Source organism: Gorilla gorilla, chromosome 5, assembly GCF_029281585.2.
Source record: "Gorilla gorilla gorilla isolate KB3781 chromosome 5, NHGRI_mGorGor1-v2.1_pri, whole genome shotgun sequence".
Classification (NCBI taxonomy): domain Eukaryota; kingdom Metazoa; phylum Chordata; class Mammalia; order Primates; family Hominidae; genus Gorilla; species Gorilla gorilla.
Genome location: NC_073229.2, coordinates 47,718,455 through 47,738,532, shown reverse-complemented (window position 1 = coordinate 47,738,532; position 20,078 = coordinate 47,718,455). Strand labels below are relative to the sequence as shown.

Genomic DNA, 20,078 nt, shown 5'->3' with positions numbered 1-20,078 from the left:
TAAGGCTGAATAATATTCCATGCTTATGTGCACCGTGGGTTGTTTATCCAGTCATCCTCTGATGGACACTCGGTTGCTTCCACCTTTTGGATATTGGGTATAGTGCTGCTATGGGCCTGAGTGTCCACATATCTGGGTGAGTTCCTGCTTTCAGTTCTTTTGGGTATGCCCAAAAGTGGAATTGTTGGCTCATACAGTAATTCTATTTTTACTTTCTTGAGGAATCACTATTCTGTTTTCCGTGGTGGCTGCACCACTGTATACTCTCACCAGCAGTGTACAAGTGTTCCAGTTTCTCCATATCTTCACCAACACTTGGCCTAGTGAAGTTTACCATATTTTTATGTCCTTATTGGCATTCCTTTTTTTGTGTGTGTGTGTGTGTGACAGAGTCTTGCTCTGTTGCCAGGCTGGAGTGCAGTGGCACAATCTCGGCTCGCTGTAACCTCCACCTTCCGGGTTCAAATGATTCTCCTACCTCAGCCTCCTGAGTAGCTGGGACTACAGGTACCTGCCACCATGCCCAACTAATATTTGTATTTTTTTGGTACAGACGGGGTTTCACCATGTTGGCCAGGATGGTCTTGATCTCTTGACCTCGTGATCCGCCCACCTCGGCCTCCCAAAGTACTGGGATTACAGGCATGAGCCACCATGCCTGACCAGCATTCCTTATTTTTATGTCCTTATTGTATATCTTCTTTGGAGAATTGTCTATTCATGTCTTTTACTCATTTTTGAATGAGATTGTTTTGCTATTGTTGAATTGTAGTTCTTTACATATTCTGGATATTAATTCTTTATCAGATATGTGATTGGCAAATATTTCCTCCTAGTCTGTGCATTTTCTTTTGACTCTCTTAATAGTGTCCTTTGATGCAAAAAAGTTTTTAAATTTTGATGCATTCTAATTTGTCATTTTTCTTATATTACTTGTACTATTGGTCACCAGCCAAGAAACCACTACCAATTCTAATGTCCATAAGATTTTCCTCAGTATTTTCTTGAGGGTTTTACAGGTTCAATTCTTAAGATTAGTTCTTTGAGTCATTCTGACTTAATTTTTGAAAAGGGTGTAATGGAAGGACATGAATTTTGTCCAGCATCATTCTTTTGCATGTTGATATCCAGGTTTCCAGCACCATTTGTTGATGCACCATCTGTTGCAGTGGGGCTGACACATCTGTAAGATGCAGTGAGCATTAATACATGGGAGCACCATGCATTTATTTACCTATCTTTACTTCACAGTTGTTTTGAGAAGGCTTTCACTGACAGACTCAACAGAAATGAATATATATGACTTCTTATAAAATCATATTCAAGTAAAATTATAAATTTTAAAATGTTAAGACTGGAGCAAGACTGGAACATCACTAGACAAGCTGAAACATAGGCTGAAATGAAGGGTTATGTTTACCTTGCTACAAATTTTGTTGGCCCACAATCTCTTATGCTTATTGCTTAATAGAGCCACAGAGTGGGGTGATAGCTCAAATAACCAGTCCCTGGTTTTCTGCTTCAGAAAGAAGTTTAAATATTCTGCTTAGACAGAGTAAGGAAATTAACTGAAAGATGTCTAATGTGAAGTTGGCATCTACAAAGTGAAGGAGTGAGTAGTAAGTGTAAACATCAGGAATCCCAGGAGATTCTATCTTTTTACATGGAAATGGCCTCACTATGCACTGCTGAAGGGAGAAGGTCCCTTCAGGGGACCTTCATGATGAAGAAGAACACAATATGATATAGGAATTTTCTGCTGCAGCCCTAAACTGAATTGTCCTTCTCTCTAACTACAGGTCTCACAAAGTTTTATAGCTTCAATGATTTCACCTGGGCCAAGATTTTGGTTTTTTTGATGTTATTTGTTTGAACTGCTGCCTGGGGCTTAGAAAAGTGACTTGGATATTTTGTCAAAATGGATTTTCTTCGATGGAATGTGAAATCCGCAAACACTCTGCTTTCCTGCTGTATCCCCAGAGCAGGTTGAGTACCTTGCACTTCTTCTCAGCACTTCGCTAGAAGTGGTAGAAGATTTGGAGTTAGGGCCTCCCTCAATCCCTACCCTTTCTTTAATTCAGAGGATCACAAACTGTTGGGGGAAGAGTGGTATCTTGGGCCTCTAGCTGATCTGATGAATATTAATGTCCAATGTCCTGTAGTGAAGTCATGTGTGCGTGTAACATCACTTCTTCACGCAGTGTCATAGGAAAGTGGGTTCCTGGACCCCAGGTTAAGAGCCTAAGCACTAAAGGCACAGAGCTAGAGCTCTAGGAGGGGAGGGATGGCTGGGGTGGAACCTCGTCTTGTCATTTAGTCCTGGGGCCTTTTCACTCCTTACATGGTGGGTGGTGGGTGTCTGGCAGGTGCCGATGTTGATGGAGTCGAGGGAGGGAACTAGCCGGGACAGGGAAAAACAGGGTTGGAGAGATAATTAAGGTGGACATTATTTTTTCTGAGCGTAAGTCGTGGCTGGAAATCTGGAGAGCCTGAAAGAGTATCCCCCTACCCAAACCTGTTTTTTCCTTTTCCCTCAAGCCTCATTTGGCCACAGGCCCAGTGTCAACACCAGGGGGCGCCACAGACCATGAAGGCGCCCACAGACCACGAAGGCACTGTGCAGCTGGGATTGTTTGTGGTCGGCTACTGGGTCCCTGACTTAACCAGGGGAGCCAAGACCCTGCAGCCAAGTGGCCTGGATTCAACCTGCAGCTCAGGTCTTACTGACACTTCTCCCCCTGGTGCCTCAGTTTCTTAATCTGTGAAATGGTGAGGACATTACAGCATTTACCTCTGGGGCGGGTTTCTCAACAGCAGCATTATTAACAATTTGGGACAGAGAATCTTGTGGAGTGGTCTGTCCTGTGCATTGTGGGAGGTTTGGCAGCAGCACCCCACTCACCCCCTCCCACCAATCCCCATGTGACAACCGAAAATGTCCCAGGATTTTTAGGTCTCCTTTGGGTCTAGAAGCTGCACTTAGGCATTTTCCCACCTGACACTTGAGTTCATCTCTGCTTTGGTCCACATAAGGCCACTTTAAAAAAATGTTGTTTCTTTAAAGATTCTAACCATCTTTTAAACAAATCCATTTTCTTCCTCTATTTCTGCATTCAGTTAATCCTTCCAAACCCTTTGTTTAGTATATCTTGAAATGTATCATTTCCAGTTCTAGTAATTAGCATGTCTGACTTGCATGATATCTGCTATGACCCCTAGTAGAGCTCTGATTCCTTTAGCACAGGGAATGTGTTCTCAATTCTGCTCTGGATGATGTAAATCAATTTATTTTACTTTACTTGTCTGGGATGTTGCTCCTCATCTGTAAAATGTAAATGTGGATATGGCTTGGATTACTAAGTGGTTTTATTTCTTCATTCACCTGACATTTGTTGTGTACCTGCTGCAAGTCAAATACATGGCATGGTATTGTTTCCTTGTTCACACCACAGCAAATGAGAAAATGAGACATTATAGCCAGGTGTGGCGGCACAGGCTTGTGGTCCTAGCTACTCAGAAGGCTGAGGCAGGAGAATTGCTCCAGCCCAGGAGTTTGAGGTTACAGTAAGGTATGATATCACCATTGCATTTCAGCCTGGGCAACAGACCCTGTCTCTGAAAAAAGGGAAAAAGACCTTGTGAGCTGTCTACATGTACTCTATGTCTCAGGAGACTCATATCCTGTAATTTTTCTAAATGGCATCTCCATGTGGTCTTTCATGAATGTTTGTCTGGTATTTATTCTCTATCCTTTTACTTTCAACTTTTCTTTACCTTCTACTGAAATTATGTCTTTTGTAAACAGCCCATGATTAGTTAGTTAGTTAGTTATTTTTACCCCCCTGCACTATTTGTCTTGTAATTGGAGTGTCTGAGTCCATTATGTTTAATGTAATTATTGACCTCGTTGGGTTTAAGTCTGTCCATTGTCATTTGCTGCCTTCTAATATTATCTCTTTCTTGCTCAACTATTTTTCTTATGTTACCTTCTTTAGATGAATAAAAACCTTTGCATTATTGTAGTCTTCTAAGTGTCCTAATTACACATTCTCTTATTATTTCTTTAATTATCTGAGAAAGCATAATGATCTGTGACTTATTATAACCAATAGCAGACCATAACTTCCCTGACTTTCACCTACCTGTGCACACAGCCCAGGGGAGAATCAGTGCTCTGGCTCTGAGACACAGCGGTGGTGGGAGTGGGAGAGTGATTGGATGATGAATCTGTAGCTGCAGAGGCATCTGGGCCCCTCACCTGCATTCCTCATAGATGTCTCCTCCATTGAATGCCTGCGATGCCCTCTCCTCTGTATGCTCCTGCCAGAGTCTCCCCATCTCCACTGACAGCAGCTCCACCCTTCTGCTCACTCAGTCCAGTACTGTGGGTGTCCTTGATTCTTCTTCTCACATTCATTAGCAAGTGCTGTGAGTCCATCTTCAAATTCATCCAGAATCCCTTCACTTCTCACTATTTCCCCTGCTCACACCCTAGTCAAGGTAAGCAACGTGTCCATCCTAGAATACTGTACTCCTTTCCCACCATTTTCCGCACTGCATCACTGGTTCCCCACCTCTCAATTCTGTTCTTAGCACAGCAGCCAGAAAGAAGCTTTCAAAGGATGAGCCCTACCATGTCCCACTTTTCAAAACTGTCCTCCCCATGTCATTCAGAGCAAAGGTCAACACCCTTCCCACACCCTTCAGGGCTACCTGCTCTAGCCACACCTTTGACCTCACTTCAGTTTCTCTGTGTCCAGCCCTTCTGTCCTCTTCCTCATTCCAGGAACACAGACAATTTCCTGCCCTAGTGCATCTGCACTGAAGGTTCCCCTGCCTGAAAAGAACTTTCCCAGACATCTTTGTAGACAACTCCTCACATCCCTCAAATCTTTACTCCAAGGTCACATTTGCAACAAGGCCCATGCTGACCACCCAGCACAACAGCCACCTTCCTGTCCCCACAGCCCACCCTCTGGATCACCTGCCACACAGCACTTGCCACCTTCTAACTCAAGCATTTTCTGTTCCTACTCTGCTTATACTATATCTATCATCTGCCTACAGAGGTGTCCAATTTTTTGGCTTCCCTGGGCCAGTTGGGAAGAATAAGCATTGTCTTGAACCACACATAAAATACACTAATGACAGCTGATGAGCAGAAAGAATAGAAAAAAGAAAAAAATGTGTGTGCATAATTTTCATGATATTTGCTACCACAGATAAGCAAAACAACTTCTTACATTCAAAGCTGTCCTGGGCCACATGCAGCCCGAGAGCTGCGGGTTGGACAAGCTTGCATCTAGAACGTATACACCACAAGGCCAGAAATTTTTCTGTTTTTACTTTAATGATGTTTTCTAAATGCAAAAACAGTCATATACCTAGCAGACAACAAATGTCAGTTGAATGAATGATCACTGTAGAGCACCTCTGTATTCTAAAGGCAATATCTTTATTAACGTAGCTAAAGAACAACATCATCTCACACCAACATCAGTGCTGCCAGTGCTTTTCTCACCAGGGCTGCTTGTGTGTCCTTCCCACCTCCTCCCGCACCAACCCTCCTGCACACTGCAGCACACAGCCATATTTTTCTGTTCAGGAAAGATAATCCTAGCCTTGTGGGTCCAATTTTCCAACCCCATATAAATCTAAATTAGACTCTGCTTTATAAATGCATGAGTTTGGATTGGAGCCAGCACTGGGATTACTACAACTCAGGCAGGAAGAAGAGTAGGAGAGCAGAAGAGGAGTTCCAACAGAAAGTTACCTACGATGAGAAACTATGGGACCCCTCCTCTCTGCAAATTTCAGAATCTGCTTCCTTTAAGAAGGTTGGGGAAAAAGATGGAAAATACAGTCCAGGAAAGAGACCTGGAAGGAGGGCAAAAGATACAGGGGTCTGAAAATTTGTCTCTTGATACCGGAAGGACTTCGATGTGTAGGGACCACCCTAGGTGACATCCAAGTCCCTGTGATCACAGATCCTGGTGGGACAAGGTTCTACTGAAGGGCCAAGGACAATGGAGCAGCAAAGATGACCCAGGTGAGCTGTGACCACATAAAGCCCATGGTGGCCTGAGCACACACTGGGCACAGCCCCATCTACTCTCCTCCCCTGCAACAAATCAGCACAAGAAACACGTGGACTCTGGAAGGTTCTCATGTCTTCCATTTATTTTGTCTCTCAAATTTTAGGAATCTTCTCCTTTAACCCATCAACCTGTCATGGAAATAATTTGAAAAAAGTAAATTTATACTCAGATTCTAATTTTAATAGGGAAGTAAGAAGTTACAGCTCAGTGCACCATGAAGTTGAGACAGAGATGGAGACATCCCAGCACCACTTCTCTGGAACAGGAAAGGTGATCAGGGAAGGAATGTAGGTCAGTGTGGGGAAGAGGGTCATGGTGGACACGGGTGTGGGCTGGTCTCCCCACCACCTCACATTATGCCTATAGGGACACAGACACATTCAGATGCCCTTGCAGAAAGAGAAGTCAGGGTTCTTGAAGTCACAAAGGGAAGGCATGAACAAATCTTGCCTCTCAGTCCCACACAAGGCAGCTGTCTCACACTATAGAAAAAATATTCATGAACAAATTCATATCACTCACAGTGAGGGGTCACACCTTAAACAGCCCATCATGTGCTGAATACATACATCCAAGTCAAAGAAACCTCATAGCACAGCTATATCCACTGTTACCCCAACAACCCACACACATCAGCCTCCCCAGGGTCTCACCTTTACAAGCCGTGAGAGACACATCAGAGCCCTGGGCACTTTGGCTGCCTGGGGTAGAACAAAAACAGAACCTGGTCAGATCCCACAGGAGATGTGGCTAGAGGAGGAATTGTGGGGTGGGTGAGCTCCCCCATGGGCTCCCAACCACAATATCCCAAGAATCTCAGGGATCAGCCTCCTTCATACTTACTTGCAGCCTGAGAGTAGCTCCCTCCTTTTCTATCTGCGGAAAGAAAACGTCCTGTGAGAGGCCAGGAAGGTAGCAGGGCCATGAGGTCCTAGAGGAACCTCCTAGTCTTGGGCCCTCGAGAAGTTTCCAGAAATGTGTGACTGCAAACCAAGGGCAGGATCAGGAAAAACAAGGAAAGCAGATGTGGGTCCTTGACCAACTGCCCTCCTAAGGTCTGTCCTCAGCAGGAACCTTCCCCTGACCTGTGATTACTGGGGTCAGATCCCCATCACTACAATCATCAAGGTGAGAAATCTGTCCTTCATTGTCACAGGTGCTTACAAAAGAGTAAGTGCTGGCACACAGGGCCAAGGCTGGGTAGGCCCATGAGTGTGGATGGTGCTTCCCGGTAACCAGGCAGAACACATTTCTACCTGGAGCTTGAAACCCCCAGTGGGACAAGAAAACTCAAACCCCACTCCTCACCCCTTCCCCACCTGAGCTCTTCTTCCTCCACATCACAGCAGTGACCACAGCTCCAGTGACCACAGCTCCAAGGAGAACCAGGCCAGCAATGATATCCACAATGGGGATGGTGGGCTGGGGAGAGGGCTCTGGGAAAGGAGGGGAATGTGAGGGTTCTGACCTCCAGGACCCAGCCCCGACCCTGCTAAAGGTCTCCAGAGGGGCTCCTGCTTTCCCTAAGAGACATGACCGCCCCCATCTCTCTCCTTACCCCATCTCAGGATGAGGGGCTTGGGCAGCCCCTTGTGCTGCACATGGCATGTGTATCTCTGTTCCTCTCCAGAAGGCACTACCACAACCGCCCACTTCTGGAAGGTTCCATCCCCTGCGGGCCTGGTCTCCACGAGCTCCATGTCCTGGGTCTGGTCCTCCCCATCCCGCTGCCAGGTCAATGTGATCTCCGCAAGGTAGAAGCCCAGAACCCAGCACCTCATTATGCCTCATGTTCAGAGACAGGGTGGTGGGTCACATGTGTCTTGGGGGGGTCTGAAAGGAAGAGTCAGAAAACTCAGGCACTTTGCATTCCTCATGGGACACCCCAGCAGCGCCCATGTGACCATCCTGATGAATAGGACACCTGGGGTGGGGAAGGGAGCACAGAACCCAGACACCAGCCTGGACACAGGCGCCTGGGATAATCTCCTATTCCTTGGAAAGTTCTAGTCTCTGAGCGGGGTAGCAGGGACTTCTGGTCCTGATCTGAGTGGAGGCCAAGGGACTCAGAGGAGCTGGAGTCAGACTCCGACACATTGAGTGTGAGGCAGAGAACAAGGCCCGAGAGGAAAAGTCCTGGTGCCCAAGGTTGCTGTGGGGTGAAAGGGGACCGCGGATCAGTCTTACAGGGATTGTCTTCCCCTCCACTCCCTCAGAGACTTCATCCCTTAATTGTCCCAGGAAGAGCAGGGTGGGCCCTCAGAGTCAGTCTCTGATACAGGATCTGGAAACCCAGGAGGATTCCTCTCCGTCAGGACAGGAGGGAGGGCGATATTCTGGTGGTGTTTCCATTTTCTTCCCCTCCTTGTGCGAGGCCAGCCCGGGAGATCTACAGGAGATCGAGCAGGCTCCCCATGGCCCCTGGTACCCGCGCGCTGCAGCGTCTCCTTCCCGTTCTCCAGGTGTCTGCGGAGCCACTCCGTGCAGGTGCCCTCCAGGTAGGCTCTCCTTTGCTCAGCCACATTAGCCGCCTCATAACTTGCGCTGGGTGATCTGAGCCGCGGTATCCGCGGCGGTCCAGGAGCGCAGGTCCTCGTTCAGGGCGATGTAATCCTTGCCGTCGTAGGCATACTGCTCATACCCGCGGAGGAGACGCCCGTCGGGCCCCAGGTCGCAGCCAAACATTCCCTGGAGGATGTGATACGCTGGCCCAGTTCCCGCGGTCAGTCCCGCCCACCGAGCCCCGGCCCGGCCCCTAGCAACCTGCGGAGATGTTGGCCTCAACTGAAGATGAAACCAGGTAAAGGCGCCTGGGGCTCTCCCGGGTCGAGGATCTCTGCAGGTCCCGCAGCCTCGGGGTCGATCTTGGACCCGGAGACTCAGGGGACCAGGGCCGTCCGTGAGGCATGGAGCGGGGAGTAAGTGATCTGCGCCCCGGGCCGGGGTCACTCACCCGCCTCGCTCTGGTTGTAGTAGCGGAGCAGGGTCCGCAGGTTCAGTCGGTCAGTCTGTGCCTGGGCCTTGGCGCCCAGTGTCTGTAGGTCCCAATACTCCGGCCCCTCCTGCTCCACCCACCGCGCCCGCGTCTTCATCCTCAGACTCACGGCGTCACTGTCGACCCGCACGAACTGCGTGTCGTCCACGTAGCCCACGGCAATGAAGCGGGGCTCCCCGCGGCCGGGTCGGGAAACGGCGGTGCTGAAATACCTCATGGAGTGGGAGCCTGGGGGCGAGGAGGGGCTGAGACCCGCCCGACCCTCCTCCCGGCGCGGCTCCCCGGGTCCTGCGCCCCAGCCAGACGGACCTGTCGCTCCTCACGGCAGAGGCCGTTTCCCTCCTGACCCCGCACTCACCCGCCCAGGTCTCGGCCAGGGCCAGGGTCCCCGAGAGCAGCAGGAGGAGGGTTCGGGGCGCCATGACCCCATCGTCGGCGTCTGGGGAGACTCCGAGTCCCGGTGGGTGCGTGGGGACTTTAGAACCGGGGCCGCGCGACGCTGATTGGCTTCCCTAGAAACCCGACACTCAGTGGGAGTGAGAACTGGGTCCGCGTCGTGAGTGTCCAGGAAGAAGGACCCGTCGCAGGCTGGGAGAGGGAGAAGAGAAACTCTGCGGAGATGGGGAATCCCCAACGCTGCACCTCCCCAGCCCATGCACCGCCTTCGGGGCCTGAGACCCTGAGAGCCATGCCTGGGGCTCTGGGACTTCGCCCTGACCCCGCTCCTCCTGTGACAAACGCTCTGTCTCAATGTCCCCTGAGTCTTGGCCCAGGAGCTGTCCGAGAAACCAGGAAGAAACCCTCGGCTTGGGCCCCGTCTCTCTCCCTTCACTTTTCATCCGGGAATTCCTGTCCCTGAAATGGACTACCTGCTTCGCCACTGCTTACCTGTTCCCCTGGACTCTTCTAGAAGAAAACTCACCCCAGGGAGCTTGGTGCCAGAGAGGGAGCTCTCCCTGGGAATGGAGGTGTAGAGACAGAGCTTTTTTTCTTTTATTTCTTTTTTCTTTTTCTTTAAATCTGGAAAAGTTGTGCCTGGGTGCATGAGATAGTATAGAGACCAGTTTGCTTTTTGTGTAGTAACTACAGTGGGTAGCAGAATCTTGGTAACCCCTGAATGATCAGGAATCTAATTGGTAAAAACATGTGACTTTGGCCTCTTGATATATAAAGTGTCTAAAAGCATTACAACAGGACTCACAAAGCTCCTAAGTTTCACTTTTGCAAACAAGGTATCTGTGACTCCCGCTTGTGGTATTTTAAATTTACCTTTATTCCATAGCCCTGAGTTTCTGTGAGTCCAGGACATCTCCTCAATACAAAGTAGCCACTGTGTTCCTATGTGTTGCAACCAGGAGTCAGTACAGACTTTATTCACCTCAAAGTTGCAAGCGCTCGATGCAGTCACAATGCCCATCACCAGTGCTCATGCACTGCCTGTTTTTAGGAAGTATCCACATCTAAGTGGTGTGTATATTTCTTAGGAACACTTAGTATTTTTAAAACCTGATTAACATAAAAACAATTAGTTTTTAAGCAGACCCACTTAAGGTATTAAAGGCCAACTGCAAGTAACACGCTGCAAGGCTCTGTAGATGGATCTATTGAAATACCATAAAAAAAAAGTGTTCAAACCTAAGAGTTGTGCTGCTTCTGAATTCTATCCCTCTGCTCGTTTTCCTCACCTACTGCTTCTCCAGCCCTTCCATCCGTCCCTCTTATCACTCAGCCCCTCCTCTCCCCTTAGTCCCCATCACACTGTCACTCCTGAATTGTGACACTGGCACTCTCCCATTACCTGCTACGTGACTGTTCTCTCCACAGTGGTCCTGCTAATGTGAGTCAAAGTGTGTCATTTCTCCACCTAAAACACTCCAGTGGCTCCACCTTGGTCTTGTGAAGCTTCTAGAATGTCAGGCACGTGAGCATATGAGGGGATACCTGGTTCATTGTAGGGACTAAATTAATTTTTGTTGACTGAATGAATGAAATATGAGTGTATTAAATTGCATCACAGATAATTATAAAGTGTAAAACACTGAAAAAGTTCAGAAAGATTTTATTTTATGTAACTGGTGTATATATCAATTCATCAGTTCATTCCATTAGTCTGTTGAGCCTGTGTATGAATTTTATAAGACTGTGTAACAAATTATCACAAACATTGGCTTTAAACAACACCCATTTATTGTATTTATTTGTTTTTATTTATTGTATTCATTTATTTGTTTTTAGAGACAGAGTCTCTAAAAACTGTCATCCAGGGTGAAGTGCAGTCACATGATCATGGCTCACTGCAGCCTCAAACTCCTGGGCTCAAGGAATCCTCCTGCCTCAGTCTTCAGAGTAGCTAGGACTGCAGACAAGTGCCACCACACCCAGCTAATTAAAAAAAAAAAGTGTAGAGACGAGTGTCTCACTGTATTACCTGGGCTGGTCTCACACTCCTGGCTGCAAGTGATCCTCCTGTGTCAGCTCCTCAAATGTTAGGATTACAGGAGTGCACCACCACGCCTGGCCAAACAACACCCATTTATCTGTTTATAGTACCTTAGTCAGAAATCTGGGCATGATGTAGATGGAATCTCTGTTCCAGGCTTCCCAAATCTGAGTCTTCATTTTGAATCCTCCTTTAGGCTTATACAGAGGTGGCAGAATGCGCTTTCTTGCAGTTTTAAGACTGAGGTCCCTGTTCCTTGCTGGCTGTCAATGTAGAGAACAGGGAGGGCTGTACTCAATTGCTGGTGCCCACCAGTGTTGTTTCCTACACAGCCCCTTCATTTTCAAAGCCCACAGTGGAGGAAACCCCTCATGCTGAATCCCTCTCACACTGTGAATCTCTATGCTCAGGAAGAACCCAGTCCTTTCAAGGACTCTCCTGATTAGGACAGTCCAAGCAGCATAAACCCAGCCTAAAGTCAACTAATTGAGCCCCTTTATTATGTCTCCTAAATTCCTTCACAGCAGCACCTACATTAGAGTTGGTTGAATAACTGGGGGGAAGGTGAATGACCAGGAGGTGGTTGTTGGGGCCATCATAGAATCACTCTAGCAAGGGATGAATCTTCCTTTTGTGTTTAATTTGGACACAGTTGGAAATTGAAGTTCAAGTAAAGTGATCATTGTGAACGATAATAAAATACATCCTCTTCAGCCATGGAACTTCTTCTTTCCTTTTAAAACTAAGTTACATGTTTAATGTCTTATAATTAAGTTAGGCAGGGGTGGTGGCTCACGCCTGCCATCCTAGCACTGCGGAAGGCAGAGGAAGGCAGACTTGTTGACTCCAGAAGTTCAAGATCAGCCTGGGCAACATGGTGAAACTCTCATCTCTACAAAAAAACTAGAAAATTAGCCTGGCATGGTGGTTCATGACTATAGTCCCAGCTACTCAGGAGGCTGAGGTCAGAGGATCCCTTGAGCCCAGGAGGTCGACACTGCAGTGCATGGTGATCATGCCACTGCACTCCAGCCTGGGTGACAGAGCAAGACCCTGTCTCAAAAATAATAATAATGATGATGATAAATTTAGAGCAAATGCAAATTAACATGTAATAATGCATCCTGTCTTGTGAAAATGTATTAGTTATTTACTATTGCATAACAAATTGTGTAAAACTTAGCAGCTCAAAACAACAAATATTCCTCATCTCCCACAGTTTCCAATGATCAGAAATCCAGGAGAGGTTTCCCTGAGTGCTTCTTGCTCAGGGCCTCTCACAAGGTTGCAGTCCAGTTGTCAGCCTAGGCCTGCGTCATCTGAGGGCTTCACTGAGCAAGGCCATAGAGGAGTCCTCGAGCTACAATTGGCCATCAGAGGAGTCCCCTGTCTCCTAGGAATGTCCTGCCTTAGTGTCACTGGTATGACCCATCAGTCGTTGGGAACAGCCCATGGGAAGCAGGGCCTCAGCACCAATGTACTGAGGATGTCAGAGCACAAGAGCAGGGCCTTGGGAGATTACCCACGAGTGTGACTCAAACCTTCTGCCCTGACGGGTCTGGGCCCTTGGAAATCAAATCCTCTCAGGCTGAATTGCTGGATGATTCTGCTAACACTTACAATGGGGCAAGGGAAACCAGAAGGCTCCCAGGTGGATCTCTGGTTTCCACACACACTTCTACCCTTGTGTGAAACAGCCATGCCATCTCCTGGGGATGAAGATCTATTTATTACCTGGGCCTGGAGAGGAGGAGAATCTTCTTCTCACCAAGTGGTCTCTGGGCACACACTGTCCAAACTTCTCTGGTGACTAAAGTAATGTGTAGTTCAGTGGGCTGTCTTTTGTCTCCTTTTAGGGGTACACTCCTTTGGAAACCAGAACCTCATATCCTGCACAGCCCAGTGTTGGGAGATAAAATATGCGAAATACCCCATTGAGTGAATCTAAGAGATTGGACATGGAGCCAAACCTGCTTCCGCCTTTTGATTTCTGGACACACATGTTCTTCCTATTGAGAACACAGAACTCTAGAGACGTCTCTGATTCAAACAATGCACTGTGTCCTGAAAGATGGCACCCACCCCTCAGAGTGCTTCCTCCAGGCTGGCACTGAGTTGTGCCTGTAGAAGACCTGTCCAACCTTCCTTGTGGCTGGCAGCTCCTGGGTGGTACAGATGGTGATAGGATTAGTGGAACCCACAGCCGTGGAAACACTGAAACTTTCCCTGCAAAATGTGTCCTTCAGGCAGATAATGGGCTAGGAGCACTGCCAGCCTGCAGACCAGGAATGTCAACAGCACCCAGAGAGTGGTGCTGGCTGTGTCTGAGAGCAGGACAGGAAAACCCACCCATAGAATCGGTACCTAACCCTGTGAAGATGAAACTCTGGCCCTTCCAGGTTGGAAGTAGCTAAATGTAGTCAACTTGTTACTTAGTGGGTAGTCATGTAAAGAAATAGTGCCCCACTAGGGCACATCACGGGCCTCAATTGCTGATGAGTTGGACATTCAGAGGTGGCAGCAGCTGGATCTGCCTTGGCGTGGGGAAGTCAGTGCTGCTGGCCCCTTACGGAGCCTCATGCCTGCCACTGTGGTTGCTCCATTCATGCACTCATCCTACCAGGCCTGGGCTGACCCATGGTGAAGGCTGGCTAGCTGCCATTTGTCTGTTTGGTAGTTCAGTGCCACTTCAGACTTGGGTGTTTTCTGTGGGTGTCAACAAGGGATTCAAGCTCAACCCAGGTGGACTGTTTTCACCTGATGATGAATGCTGTTGGGCCTGTACCATCTATGACTTTGTGGGTCACACAGGCACTTGGAACCCTGTAGTTGCTTGGTATCCCGTGGTCAAGCATTCTATTGAATCAGGACAAGGAACACTAAAAGTTGCTTCTAACAGGGGGCATGTGTCTCTGCTGTGGATGATATGATCTTACTCCAGAATCCCAGGCCCTCCACTGTGACTCTCCCACTGGTGCTTGGTTCAGCTCCATCCTGTGTCTTTCCCCACCACTGGCACCACCAGCCCCAGGGGGTCTGAGGGATGGTGGCTGCTTGTACCATGGCCTGGATCTGCTGCAGGGTCCTTTCCTGTGTAGGCCCCACTTGAAGCTGGCATCCTCCTATGTCACCTAGACTGTGGGCCAAAGCAAAATGTCTAGATGTGGAATGTGGTGTTATAATTCAAAGAGGCTCACCAAGCAGTGTGCTTCCTTGCTTCTGGTGAGGATGCAAGATGCAACAGTTTTTCTTTTACCTTGGAGGGGACACACCTGCATTCCCCTAAACACTTGGCACTTGTTCACCCATAAAACTTCACTTCAGTGCCCACCTTTGAAGCTGTATAAGGTTTATCTTCGCCTTGTGGGGTGCGTGTGTTTTGCAAAGGACTACAGTGCACTTTCTTCCTGCTGCTCATCTACTCCAGTCAACATGAAGTTGTCAATGAAATGTGCTGATTTAATATCCTAAAGGATATGCAGTATGTCCAGTACAGTCTTAAGCCTATACTATAGAGGGCACAGGTGTTACAATAGCCCTGAGGCAAACAATAAATAAATGTGTCGTTGATTCCACATGAATGTGAATCACTCCATATCCTCTTCCTTCCTTCCTTCTTTCCTTCCTTCCTTCCTTCCTTCCTTCCTTCCTTCCTTCCTTCCTTCCTTCCTTCCTTTCTTTTTTGACAAAGTCTTGCTCTTGTCCCCTAGGCTGGAGTGCAATGGCGTGATCTCGGCTCACTGCAACCTCTGCCTTCTGTGTTCAAGTGATTCTCCTGCCTTGGCCCCCTGAGTAGCTGGGATTACAGGCACCTGACATGACGCCTGGCTAATTTTTGTATTTTTAATAGAGACGGGGTTTTGCCATGTTGGCCAGGATGGTCTAGAACTCCTGACCTCAGGTGATCCACCGGCCTCAGCCTCCCAAAGCTGGGATTACAGGCATGAGCTACCGCGCCCAGCCCATATCCACTTTCTAATTGGAGTGGAAAGGAATGCACTCACCAAATCCACAGCGGCACACTGTGTGCCCGGGGCTTTATTAACCTGCTCTACCAGTGATAACCAGACAACATAAAAGCTGCAATTATAACTCCTACTTGGCCAGACCTGGAGTAATCTCATTCATTTTTTAGGCCTTACCAGTTTCCCTCAGGGACAGGTTGCTGGATTACATAGAGACAACAGACAGCCCCAACACCACCCCACATCCTTCAGCTCTCTAATGTTGGTGTGACCCCATAATACTTTCAGTGTCTTCCACAAGACCCACCCTGGGACACACTATGATTTTTGATTTGGCCAGGATGTGGGCAGTGTCAGAGGTTTCCCTTTGGCTTTCAGCACAATGAGAGTCCTTACTCCACAGACTAGGGACCCAGTGTGGGGGTGACTCCACTTAGCAGTGCAGCAGTGTCAATTATGCACTCAGGGAATTGAAAGATATCCAGCGTTGGATCTGTTGGCCGAGTGGTCCCATTGTGGGCCATAATTTGTCCAGGTTTACTCCCTGGCCTCCATAAGCCCCACTGTGATGGGAGACATGAGTGCTGTGGGCATCTGGGCATCAATGTCAGCTCACACCCAGTGTCAATAATCCCTCCAGTTCTGCGTGTTTCCTTTCCCCAGTGTACAACCACCCAAGTAAATGTCTATAGGTTCCTTTGCCGAATGACTGAGGGAATTGTGCCAGCATATACTTCCACGGGGTTGCAGGGTCTTCCTCCTAGGGATATGGACTCCTCCTCTGTCACTGAGATCTGAATCTGAATCTTGGCTGAGGTCTAGGCATTAAGGATGGGATCATGACTTTGTATTGGGTCAAACACCTTCACCCTCCTGCTCCTCAATTCTTTCATTTCTATCATAGATATCAAGCAGCGCCCTTGTTGGCTGCCTGTCCTAACCCTGGGATACCACCCTCTATTAACCTTCCCCACATTCCCTGCAACTTGAGTTCTCCTGGCTGCTACTCTGAAGTTGCCATAGTAACCATGCCCTCTGCTTTTTCAGGTCACTGCCACCACTTCTCTGTCTCTTCAGGGCCACACTCTCCCCAGGGATATGGATAAATGCAACTCTGGGACCATCTTTATTACCATCACCCCCAGCCTGCAGAGGACAACACCCCTATACTTAGTGATGCAGGTCCCTTTCACCATCATGTCCCTGAGGCTCTGGTGGAAGGTTGTTTCCTCTGGGCCCTCTTGTGGAGCATGGCCCTGGTGGGCCTTCACCATGCCCACTTCCCTCAGCCTCGTTATTCCTTCCTTTACATGTTCCAGGGCAACTAAGAGATGTCTACCTTGTTGAGAGTTGGGCATCTTTTCTTCCAATCTATATGGATTCACCCCAGCGGTGGGTTTAGCTCCACTTATCAAAGTCCTGGGGTGTTTGACAAACCCATGCCTTGAGAAAGTGCCTCCAAGCCAAAGGATTTTTATTCATCCAGCCTGAAATTCTGGTTTCTTGATCAAACGCCCTCAAATTCCAATCCCAGAAGTGCTCCTTGGGCTCCTGTGGGGAAATGGCGGCTAATTCCTGCAAAGCTGCTGAGTGGGATTCCCGCAGAATCACGGGGGTGAGGCTTTTGCAGCATCTTCTAGCGCAGGAAGTGGGAACCATTATTAGATAATGGTGAGCCTCCTCTGCATTCCCAGAGGGTCCTGGAGGGCACCCATCGGATAACCTGGTTCCAGTTTCCAGAATCTCAGGTTTCCCCACCAGGACCCTGACTTTCCTGTAACAGGCCTGCTTTGGCTGAGTGTCAGACATGTCTGGAGCACTGCGGCCCTCGTAATGATGTCTTCAGCTGCCATTCCACGCTATCTGCCCTTTCACTACAGGAGATAAAGGCCTCTCCATGAGACACTGCAGAGGCTGTCACCTGTAGCCAGTGACAGCTGTTAACAACCCACAGATTCTCATGATCCTTTTATAGGGCATCAACGCAGCCAAGCAGTAACCACCCAACTCCTCTGTCTTTGTAGGTTTCCCCCAACCTCATCATTATTGTGTAGGGCATTCTATCACCTCACCTGCCATAGCTTCCCCTAACCAGGGCATCTTCTCAGCTCAGCACTGAGGAGACCACAGCACCTCAGCTGCAACTTATGCCATGGACTTTCTGTGTCCCCCACCAACCCGGGTGGCATCCTCTTGGCCTGCCAGGCAGTGGGCAAGATTATTTCAAATTCCCATTTTTGCCTGTTTTCATGGGTCACCCTTCATACCGCTTGGGTTAGTTAGGGTCCCCTGAGGAGCAGACCCCAATACAGTAGTAAATGTGCAAGGATTTATTCAGGGAAATACTTGTGAGAGAAATTCAGAAGAGAGACAGAAAACACTGGGAGAGCCATCAGACCACACTGCAACTCTGAGCCCCAGTGAAGGAGAGAGGGCAGGAAGGTCAGCTGGAAGCATCCTAGACCCTGTGCAGGCTAAGGGAAATTTAGTAAAGGAGTCAGGGAGCCCTGGGGCTGCAGTCAGCCTTCAGAGCAGAAATATTCCTGCCTTAGTTTCTGCCCTGCTTTCCTCAATCATTGGCTGGAAAAGATCAGGGGGCAGGTGTGGGATCAGAGCAAATGTGGCAATAGATTTCAAGCTTCAAGAGCTGGGGTCATCATCAATTCTGCTTTCTGTAGCTGAGGGGCTGGGATGTGCATTCTCATGACTGCCACAATGATCCAGTGGGGAGAGAGGGAAAAAGTTGATGATAAAGATAAAAAAAGCTACTAATTGATGAACTGACAACTTTAAGTAGATGAGAAGGGATGATGTTTGGGGCACCAGAAGAGGGACTGGCTCTGACTGGGAGCAGAATTGTTAACCCCCAGCAATCCCTCATGTGGTAAAATGCCTGACATGTGGTGCAGCTGCAAATGCATCAGTAGACAGTGGTGGAATCTGGGAAGTTGTCTTCTAATGTGTTCAGTTTTCTCAGTGAGGTAGGAGGCAAGGTTGTCAGCTGAGGTAAAAATGGGGAAGAAGGGTTGGATGTGTGAGCACAGAGAGAAGGTGTCTAGGAGTCACCCAGGCCAAGAGGAGGCTGAGGGTGAACCACGCAGGGAGAGGGTGATTGCTGGCCACATCAATGGTAGGGGCTCCCCATGAGGTTTGGAATCTTAAAGAGACCAGTCAGCATGTTGTGTGCTGCTCTCCAGTCTCCTGCAGCTCATGGGGCAGGTGCAGCATAGACAGAGGTGGAACCCACCAGCTGTGTAGTTTTGCCAGGTGAGTATGACAATGCAAGGGAGAGGCAAGGGAGGGATTGAAATTATTTACTGTAGAATTCAAAATGGGAGAAGAGGGAGGAGAGGACACCAAGGGTGAGTGACAGGGAGTAGATGGCAGGATCACTCAATTGGGAATCCCAGTGGGCTGGAAGGATTGTTGGAATTGATGTACTACAGGGTGGACTCCAAGCCTGGAATGCAGGCACATAGGAAATGAGTGGTTCACTGATATTACATCACAGCATATGATAAAATGATAGTGTCTGTGTCCTCAGAGCCTGTGGCCACCTTGCAAGGGGATGAGTGGAAAGATGGCCAGAGAGTGGGAAGTGTGAGATTGAGAGTATGGAAGGGCTGGGGTTCTTGGCCGTGATGAGGCCTAGGGGATGACAAGGGCATGAGATTCAGGCAGAGAGAGGAGAAGGTCATGGAGGAGAGGAGTTCCAGGATCTGAGAGTCCAGGGAGCAAGGGCCTCTTCTCTGCTGTATAGGTGTCTATTGCTGCCATAAAAATTACCACAAACCAAGTGGCTTTAAACAGCACCTAATTATCATGTCACAGTCATGTGGGTTGCAAGTCCACACAGTCTCATAGGGCTAAGATCAATGTACGGGAAGGCCTGCATTCCTTCCTGGAGACTGGGGAAGAATCCACTTCCAAGCTCATTCAAGTTCTTGTCTGAATTCACTTCCTTGCAGATAGAACAGAGATTTCCACTTCCTTGTTAAGAGCCACCCTTAGCTCCTAGAGCCTTCTCTCAGGTACTCACACATGGCGCCTAAGGCACATCCAGTCCTCCTGCTTGGAACTCCTGACCTCCTCTCTCCAGCTTCTCCTCTGTTTCCTCTTCTGCAGAATCTGACTCCAGCCAGGGCAGTTTCTCTGCTTTTAATGGCTCATGTGATTTGATTGGGCCCACACAGATAGTCCAGGATACTCTCCCTATTTTAAGGTCCTTAATCTTCATTACATGATTAATGTCCCTTTTGCCATGCAATGCAACCTATTCACATGTTCCAAGGCTTAAGCCTGGACATCTTTGGGGACCATTACTCAGCCCACCACATCTGTGTATGTTGAAGTCACCAAGAGTCAAGGAGACAGCACTGCTGGAGAGGGTGACAGTGAACCAGGAGCTACAAGGGTCAGGATTAGGAGGAATGGCTTGGGGCACAAAGGGAATGGCTACAATATGGGGAATGGGGCCCTAATCTGCTGACAGCTTAGGGGTTTAGGGAGGAGGGAGGGAGAAAGGTGTGAGAACCACAGTGAGGAGCAAGGACCCCACCTCACCTCTGAACCCAGGGGTA

General features: G+C 48.5%; 2 protein-coding genes across 24 annotated transcripts in view; one reads left to right on the top strand and one right to left on the bottom strand.

Moving 5' to 3' along the window:
- Positions 1-20,078, top strand: part of LOC101151917 (putative uncharacterized protein ZNRD1-AS1) — an 85,864-nt gene that overhangs the window by 51,046 nt on the left and 14,740 nt on the right. For 12 of the 23 annotated variants that reach the window (XR_010134061.1, XR_010134060.1, XR_010134064.1 and 9 more), the window contains 5 exons: positions 1,800-1,985; positions 2,539-6,389; positions 7,729-7,852; positions 8,478-8,596; positions 8,725-10,732. The exons of 5 other annotated variants lie outside the window; for them this stretch is intronic. Coding sequence is in view for 1 of the 18 variants with exons in the window: in XM_063707095.1 (XP_063563165.1) it covers positions 410-445 (36 nt within the window). In the remaining 17 variants the exon portion in view is untranslated. 6 more of the 23 variants (XR_010134056.1, XR_010134055.1, XR_010134054.1 and 3 more) reach the window with 6 other exon arrangements.
- LOC101143108 (patr class I histocompatibility antigen, A-126 alpha chain-like) lies at positions 6,257-10,144 on the bottom strand. Its single transcript, XM_063707093.1, is given in 11 exon segments — positions 6,257-6,580; positions 6,752-6,799; positions 6,942-6,974; positions 7,418-7,534; positions 7,657-7,881; positions 7,884-7,931; positions 8,527-8,632; positions 8,634-8,803; positions 9,052-9,321; positions 9,452-9,592; positions 9,595-10,144. Coding segments are annotated over 11 exon segments (1,317 nt in total). The 5' UTR covers positions 9,749-10,144; the 3' UTR covers positions 6,257-6,575.